This window comes from Taudactylus pleione, unplaced genomic scaffold, assembly GCF_031769625.1.
Source record: "Taudactylus pleione unplaced genomic scaffold, aTauple2 ptg000236l, whole genome shotgun sequence".
Taxonomy (NCBI): domain Eukaryota; kingdom Metazoa; phylum Chordata; class Amphibia; order Anura; family Myobatrachidae; genus Taudactylus; species Taudactylus pleione.
Window position 1 is genome coordinate 1,488,684 of NW_028284638.1, and position 8,927 is coordinate 1,497,610.

At 42.2% G+C, this 8,927-nt stretch overlaps 1 protein-coding gene across 1 annotated transcript; it reads right to left on the reverse strand.

Moving 5' to 3' along the window:
* Window positions 1-833: 833 nt before the first annotated feature.
* RPL34 (ribosomal protein L34) lies at window positions 834-7,301 on the reverse strand. Its single transcript, XM_088479457.1, has 5 exons — window positions 7,230-7,301; window positions 4,157-4,229; window positions 3,970-4,069; window positions 2,995-3,098; window positions 834-965 (listed from the first exon to the last, which is right to left on the reverse strand). Exons 2-5 carry the CDS (start codon window positions 4,219-4,221, stop codon window positions 881-883), a joined length of 354 nt encoding a protein of 117 aa, XP_088335583.1. The 5' UTR covers window positions 4,222-4,229; window positions 7,230-7,301; the 3' UTR covers window positions 834-880.
* Window positions 7,302-8,927: the final 1,626 nt, after the last annotated feature.

Genomic DNA, 8,927 nt, shown 5'->3' on the forward strand with positions numbered 1-8,927 from the left:
AGAGGTGAATATTAAAATAGGTGATCTTGGGGAGTCAGTTCGTGCAGCATATTTGCGCACAAGAACGTGAGCATCGCCTGCAATTGGATTGAACCCTTAAAGTGTCACCTCCTAGTCCCTTTGAAGGGTGAGATTAAGCTGTGAGAAGTGATGTTACTCATTGGGTGCAGCAAACTTTGAAATCTGTTATGGAGGAGAGGGCATATATGGACGATGGATATCTATTTCATTCTAGTTTTTTTTTTTTTTTAAAGCACATTTATTGCTTTAAAATATAGCAAGGCTTGAAAATGTTATCTGCTAGCAATTATATTCATTAGAATTGTATTGCAAATGTTAGTGGTAATAAGGTAAATTGGCTGCCATGAGGTACCCAGGTATTAACTGATTGAGTACCACCGATGGTTGCTGATATGCCGGGAAGCACACGCATAATAATTAGTTGTTTCCAAAAACAGCCTTTAATGTTCTTCAATCAGCAGTGTTAAGCTGCGTACACACTAAACAGATATATCTGCAGATGATGGTCGTTCATACACACTGAATGGCTGTGGTTACAGCTGGCGAGTCCCGCCCCTCTCCCACACGGCCGCCTCTGCTGCAAGTGTACGGGGAGGACGGCAAACTGCCTACAGATATCTGCAATCGGCTGTGCAGCAGAGTCGACACGATATGTATGTGAACGATGCTGGTGTACACTGGCCAATCAATTGATCAGCCAATATATCCGCCATTGTATACCTAGCATTAGATTAGCTGGTGTTTCATTCAACTAAACCCCCATTGAAAAAAAATAAAAAAAAAATAAAAAAAAAAAGATACTGGCCACAGAACAAGATACAACAGAAATATTTATTTTGATGTGAGCAATACAAACAGGTTACTTTGTCTTCTGGCTCTGTGCTTGAGCCTTCAGCACCTTTATGACAATTTTTTGCTCCTCAATTAGGAATGCCCGCTTGATCCTGCAAATAAGTAATGGAAGGTTAAATCAAACTCTTATAAAACCTGAAAAGTCATTACTTAAATCGTAGTAGGTCTGTAACAGTTTCTCTTATATTTTGTAGTACAATTTAAAGATGGATAAACAGGCACTATTTAGCTTAACAATACATCTAAAAAAAAAAAATCACACCACTTTTTAAAGTGTTTCCAGTCCTAGAACACACCCCTCATGTCCACCCTTTTTAGGGGATTAAAGATAATTACAAATGCCTAGCATGTTCAGTAGGACATGTTAACATGCAAGCCTAGCTGGCACATTTTTATCTTACTGTTGTCTCCTATGGTCACCCCCTCCTTCGCTATTTCCAAGCTGCTAGGAAGGATTTTTCTCTTAATTAAGTTTCAAGGACAAACCATCTCTAGATACACAGCATACAGAAATACTCAAGGTATATTTTCAACCAGGGTAAATAATTTAGAAGGGAAACACCAACCACTCTTCAGGCTGAGCTGTACAAGGTGGTTACAAAAAAACAAAGGAAGCATATTGAAGAGATGCAGGACAAAAACATTTAATGTCTTCAAATTGCTTTTATTGAAGCATTTCACATGGTACAAATAAAGAGTCATGAATTTCAAAAGGAATACAATACATTTTAGAGACCTCTTCTGAAGAGGTTTATAAAATGTATTGTACCATTAGAGTTATAAAAGATGTGTTAACAATATTTTAAAATATCAAGAAACTTCGAAGATGAGCCTCCTTTCAACTAGCCATTTGTTGCTGTACCATAAACACAAATTGTATTACTCTGCAGAAAGATTCTATGCCTACACAACAATGCGACCGAGGTAAAAGAAGTGGAAAACTGCTTTAATGATAAAAACAGGACATTTCCTTACTGGTCTAGTGATTCATGAACACACCACATAAGTGAGCCTTTCAACAATACCAGATTAATATTAATTCCTTAACATGTCCTAACCATTAATTTTATCCTTACCTGCTGCTAGAGGAGCAAACACTTCCAAACTGAAGTTGAAACAAATACCACAGTATCCACACAGTAAGGGCTTTTACACAAGCAAAAACATTCTAAACACCTTTTAGTGGAGAATAACTGGAGGCATGCACATAGGTAGCATATAAAACAGAGTGACCACTTATGTGACACTAGCCATTTGCTTCCACATTACACCTTGTGAACCATCACAGTGTCCCTTCCTCAAGTGTTAATTCAGTGCCAAAACCCACAATATCCACCTATGTATACAGGCTCTAGTCACATACAAACAGCAAGTTCCCAGCTATCAGACTCTCCACAAAACTTCAAACGGGCTCTCGATACTTACTTATCAAAGCCTTCCAGCTTTCATTCTAACCCACTGTCCCCCATACTCCTTGCTCAGTATCTCTCCCCTCTGTGTCACCCGTGTCTATCTGTTGCTCCCCTGCAGACTAAGCTCTCACGAGCAAGACCCTGTTCCCTAATGTGCTTTGATTTCCCAAGCATTTACCATCATCTCCTCCCCTCTGCCTACAATGGCACATTTCCCTTGCTGTTGATGCAGCAAAGTTTATAAATCATGTCCTGCACTGTACGTAACATTGTTCTTGTTTTGTTAATAACGTTTCTGTACCTCGTAAAGCACTGCAGACCTCTTGTGACGCCATACATAGGAAAATACTGTATATGCACTGCTCCTTTAAGTCCATCAATAGGGATGCCTGGTATTGTCCCAGCGCAAATGACAATAGTCCATTCCGAAAACAGAGCACTCACCAATCCACATGAAATAATCCCTTTAATCATTTTCACCTTTAAAAATCTCTCAATAAGTCATGAAAAATAGCAATCTTTTGTTATTCATACCACTGTGTACATCACCACCACATAGGCTCTTATGTCAGCATGTATGACATCGTTTGAACCAGTCTTTTTTAAAGATCACCAGCTTCACAACAGTCACCTTCCACATGCAGCATCAATGATAAAAGGGTTCTGACCAAAAACTAGCATGTTAAGAGAACATACACACACTATTTACCTGTCACGAACACATTTTGCGCACATGGAGCCACCATATGCTCTGCTGACATGTTTCTTTGTCTTTGACAGCCTCATGAGCACCTTGGGTCTAACTGCTCGGATCTGTAGAGATAGGAGCCAAAAGAAAAAAAACATTTCAACCATATTTGCATTTTACACTAGCTAGATTTTAATTCACTTGTACTCAATTTCTTTTTTTTTTATTATTATTATTATTATTGTCTACGGTTAAGAGGACACAGAAATGTAGTAAATAAGCAATGGTTCCAAATCTTAAACTTAACATTGGTAATGGAACCAATAAGAGCCTCTACAGTAGTCACTGGTACATGCTACAAATTATTGTAATATATTGATACATAATGATTCAGGGGTCTATTTAGTAAAACTTGCAATACACTGTATAATATTATCAATTAAAAATGTCTCCTTTATTTGAAAACACTTTCTCGGACAGAACAAGCGACAAGGATCTGTCTTGGTGAGGTAAAATCTGCCCTCCAGTGGGATCTTTTTGCAAATGCGATAGACTGCAACATATTGGAGCCCAGGGTGTATGTGCATGTATGCGCAAGCAAACAGATCCACAGGACCCTCAAAAGCAGGAAGAGAGCAGTTTCTTCACCAATTTTGTTTCCCCGTGTGAGTAGACCTAATGCCATCCAGAGACGGTGTTATGTTTTTGTGAAAAGCGGTTTCTCATCTAAACAAATATCATTCGAGCTTGGCCCTAATTGAAACCTATAGGGGCTAATGGACTTGCAGACAAACAGAGAAATCAGTCATTTCTCCACACTTTTCACTTTACTAAATAGAGAAATTATATTTTAGGCTATCACCAACTAAAATGCTGGAGAAAATTATTTTTTTAAGTTTTAAATAGAGACTTCAATATTTAATCATACCTAGAAACATCTATTTGGTTGCAAGTTCAACAAAACTTAATTATTTTGAATGCAAATGGAGCACTTACACCACGGAGTCTTCCTGGGCAGATTCCACATGCCGATTTGGGGGCCTTGCCGACTTTCTTGGTGTACAGGTAAACAATTCTGTTTCCTGGTGTTCGAGACCTAGAAACAAGACAGTCCATAAAGTTCTCCATATGCACCATGAATAATAATTTAACATTACAAAGTGACATGAAAGAATATACTTACAAACGAGTTTTGTTAGAGGCTGTATTGTAGGACAACCTACGACGGTATGTCAGGCGCTGGACCATTTTTATATCTATTGGGGAATAAAGTAAAATAAGGTAGGAAAATACAGAATTCATCATGTCAACAAAAAGAATGGAAAAATATATGAAAAATAAGAATTGAAATACATCTTAAAAAAATTAAATCTAAATACTGCAACTAATTATCTCAAATCAGACTAGCTTAAAAACATAGATAAACATCCATGGCACTTTGTTGTGCATGTATACTATCCAATGGTTCTCAAACTCTGTCCTCAGGTCCCAAAACAGTTCATGTTTTCCAAATCATTAAAATGTGACTAAAGTTGGGTACACACTGGCCAATATATCTGGTGCCCGTCGGCCAGTGTGTACCAGCGATATGTCTGAACAACGTTGTTCACAGACATATCGTGTCTGCTGTCCGGCACAGCCGACGGACAGATATATATGCAGACATATCTGTCCATCGGGCAGTGTGTACAAGCAGCCTGCAGCCACAAGGAGGGGGACGGATACCGCGCGACCAGCAGGACTTGCGGCTGCATGGCAGATGATAGCCGTTCAGTGTGTATGAACGACCATCATCTACAGATATATCTGTTCAGTGTGTACCCAGCATAATACATCTGTGCCCAGCTAGGTGACCTGGAAAACATGAACTGTCTGGGGTCCAGAGAACAAGTTTGAGGACCACTGCTGTTATTATCTGTACATTTTCCACTTCAATACAAAACTATCAAGAATTTTATTTATTTTATTTTGGGGGTGGGGGGGGGGGGGTTGAATTAAAATCCATGCAATGTGCTGCCCACATAACAGCCTCTTACGGTGGTGCAGACATTGAAAGTATTCCCCTTGTACCTTAATGGGCTCAATTCGATTAAACGCAAATTAAATAGTGCCAGGAGAGAGCTCCCAGGCTACTCAACTCAGCGTGCTGTTGTGCGAGAGAATGGACATTCTCCAACTAAACTGCCCGGTACGATGCTGTTTCCGCAGCACTAAGTGCAGAAAAAAGCATTGCACCTGTACTTTTGGCAGATTTCTCCCATGGAGGGGTGCGAGAAGAAATCCTTAACAGCGCGCTGAATTGAATAGCTCCGGGAGCTCCCACCCAGCGCTATTTAATTTGCACTCAATTGAATCAAGCCCAATGTGGTGTAAAGGAAAACTTGAGATGCTGGTGGACAGAATGTGCAGTTCTGTAACAGAACATTACATAGACGCTGATGAATCACAATCCCCACTTTAACCCTAAATGTATCAATATTTGTGAAGTACATTCAACTATCAACTGAAATGTACAACATTTTACAAAACACTATACAAAACAAATTTGTTAAAAAAAATTAAATAAAAAAAATTAAAAAAATCATTAAGATTATTGGTCAGACTAGGAGGGGTATTCAATATGGGAGCGAAAAGTCCGTGCTGGACTTTTCGCTCCACATCGGAGATTTTCCTGGGATAAAGTATCGGGCGCACGCCCGCTTTATCCCAGTATTCAATATAAAAGCTACGAAAAAGGGAAACTGCGTAGTGGGATCTGCGTAAAAAAACGAATTTTTCCTTGAATAAATTGTAGGACCCTGTAAAGTTGTAAAAACATGGGGGATCACTATGGGTACCCCTGTTTTAGCCTGCAAATGAAAGTCGGGGATTTAAATAGCCGCAGCAGGTGTTTTATTCCGACATTGAAGTGTTGCAGAAGAGCACTTAGGTTATTTTTTTCGGTTTTTTTAAGTGGTCCCATCAAATTTGGGGTACATGAAAATGGGTACTAGCATATTTTTGTCCCTAAAGTAAGTTTTAAAAAATTCTACAACTATGCACCTGCCGCTAATAATCTATTCTAGAATACACCTGCCGCATATTTGCAGAATTGCCCTGAACCTATTTCCCTATTTTTAAACACTTTTTTACCCAATTTTTAAATTAATTTTTTGGGGTGTCCCTATATTTTTTTTAACAGTTATATTTAAAATGTCATTCCCATGGGTGCAGGCTATTTTTTTTTTAAGCCTGCACCCTAAACCCCAATTCTGCACTTTTTTTCGCCACCTATACAGTGGTGAAAAGTTATCCCCGTCTTTTTTCAAAGACTTTTCGAACCTGCGAAGTCTTTGAAATTGAATACAGTGTAAAACCAAAACCAGCAAAAATGACGTCATTTTTGGCGAAATTATCGCAAAAAAAAGGACTTTTCGTTCCATATTGAATACCCCTATAGGAGTAGATCCTTTAGATGCAGGTTTTGCATAACATTTTTAATACAAATATAGCAAGGATGAACATTTGTATCGGATATGTACACATAACTATACATCTATCACAGTTATCCATGTTGTATCTCATCTTATATGAAACCCTGGGTACACATACTATCCTGTTATTTTGGCTCTCTAACCAATATCAATCCAAGTTCCCATATTTCCAGCATACAGTGACAGGCTACTTAGCTGATCTACAGGCTGTGCCAGAAAGTCAATTCTACATTTGAAAATAGTATTTTTGCAACTAAGGGCAGCAGAACTAAAGTGCTATTGTATACATATAGGAATTGATAGAAGTGGCAAATAGATGCGTAGACCCTTAAAGAGATATTTCATCCAAAACATAAGGGAAATAATCTAATACGTAACCAAGCATTGAGCACACGTTAAGGCTTTTTTACTCTTTCGCTATTGTAACGGGCAATAATAACATATGTAATGGCATTCCCTGTCTTGGCAGACGCGCCGCCTACGTGTAGCCCCCTCTCTCCATACGCAGCTAGCTGCCCCTAGTAATACAAGTCTCGGCAGACTATGGGCTGCTCTGGGAGAACGAGTCCTGGGCTATGCCTCCAGGGAATCTGCCGGTGTGCGGCGCACAGCCGGCCTTGCCCCTCCGCTGCCGCCTAAACAGATAATAGCACAGCCTGTAGTTCGGAGAACGTCTCGGTCACCGTCCCGCTGCCGCCCGGATCCCGAGAGCACACGTAGAGCAGGATGGAGACGGATTCGTGAAACAAGACAAAGCAGCAACACACAGAGCAGCGGCCATACCTGGTGCCGCCGTCACCGGAAGAGGAAGGAAGAAGGGTGGAAGGAGCCAAGCACAAGAACGCTACTAGCCGCCCACTTGGGTAGCTTAGAGCCTCCGTACTTCGGGCGGAAGTGACAACACAGACCCCATATTCCGGGCGGAAGTGATGTGCGTGGGGTCGTCTAGGCTAAAGGACCTAAGATGATGTCATAACTATGAGACCGCTCTCTACATCAGGGGGAGGAGCCAGGGTGCCGGTCAGTTATTGGATGGCAGGGAATAACGCTGGACACTGGCTGATGACGTCAGGGTCCTCTCCGTGAAGGGGATTTATTTAGGGTTAGGTCTAGACTATACAGGGCTGATGGCCCTGTGACGTCACACCCACGTGACTCGGCCTGAAAGGGGGAGGGGCGGGGATGGTAACGGGGGACCAAAACTGTCCCCTCGCGGGCTCGCTACGCTCGCCATGCTTCGGGCATATTCCCCCTCTATGCCCTAGTGGATGGTAACGCAGGAGCGGTCCAGCCTCCTGCATCGGTCACGTGGTGTCTACGTCCAACTTGGAAATAGCAGCAACCATTTATTTAGACATTATCGTCAGTTATTGGTGTCACTGCTGCAATTAGAATTGGCTGCACAGTGCACACACAGAGTAGTATCTACGTTTACGGTTACATCAGGTACAGATTCCTGGGGGGAGGGGGGCAACACCCTGCCGGCCAGGTTACACAGGGTCTATTTACCAAGACGTGGATGAAGAAAAAGTACCAACCAGCTAGTATCATTTTTCAAACACAGCCTGTGATATGGCAGTTAGGAGCTGATTGGCTGGTACTTTATCTCCGTTCACTTTATCTCCATCCAAGGGTTAGTAAATAGACCCCTAAGTTTATTTCATTTCTGTCTGACAGGCAGACTCTTTCCGGTGGCAGATATATCAGGGAGGGTTGTGGACAGTGGCCCTGATTCAGAGCTGGACTCTGACAGCGCTCGCTCTGAATCAGGGTCGTCCTTAATTTTTAGAGCGGCCTCCTGGCCGCTCATATACTGTGGGTGCCCACCCACAGCTATAGTGAGCGGCCAGGAAGATGGTCGCGATGGTCAAGACCATCGGGCTTGCGACGAGACCTTTGTGGTAGGGTCTCGTTGGCGCAAGCCCTGGAGTACTTTCGGCGCTATCAGAGCCGAGAGCACTCCCACTGACATCACTTGTGATGTCAGTGGGGCCGGCCCCAGACGGTAGGTGTTCTCATGGGAACGCCTCCGTCTGGGCAACCACGCCCTGGCACGCCCACCAAAGCTGGCGTGCTGTCATTCAACATCGACAGCACGCCCCCTTTGGTACGAGACCTGGAGCGACGGCTTGCCCGTCACTATCCGGGTCTCGCGCATGCGCACGACGGAGCCGGCTCCGTCGTGCGCATGCACACTGGGCCACCATCGACCCGCTTGTGAGCGCTCGCGAGCAGGTCTGAATCAGGCCCAGTGTTCCCAACTCTGAAATAAAAATAAGCAACCGATGAGTGAAAAACAAGCCCAACCCTACTTGCCAACTCTCCCTGATTGTCAGGGAGACTCCCTGAAATAGAAATCTCCCTGAAGAGTCTAGCAATCTCCCGCATTACACCTGTGAAGCTGTTATATATAAATATAAAAAAACCTGATACATACTTTCAAATGGGATCATTAGTATAATTTCCCTGCATTGGTTATAA

What these genes read in the sequence shown, in the direction of transcription:
- RPL34 (XM_088479457.1), bottom strand. Translation starts at nt 4,221, where the DNA reads ATGGTCCAGCGCCTGACATACCGTCGTAGGTTGTCCTACAATACAGCC. An exon ending in GCCTCTAACAAAACTCGTTT is followed by an intron (nt 4,070 to 4,156) that starts GTAAGTATATTC and finishes TCTTGTTTCTAG; the next exon opens with GTCTCGAACACCAGGAAACA. An exon ending in GCAAAATGTGTTCGTGACAG is followed by an intron (nt 966 to 2,994) that starts GTAAATAGTGTG and finishes ACTTATTTGCAG; the next exon opens with GATCAAGCGGGCATTCCTAA.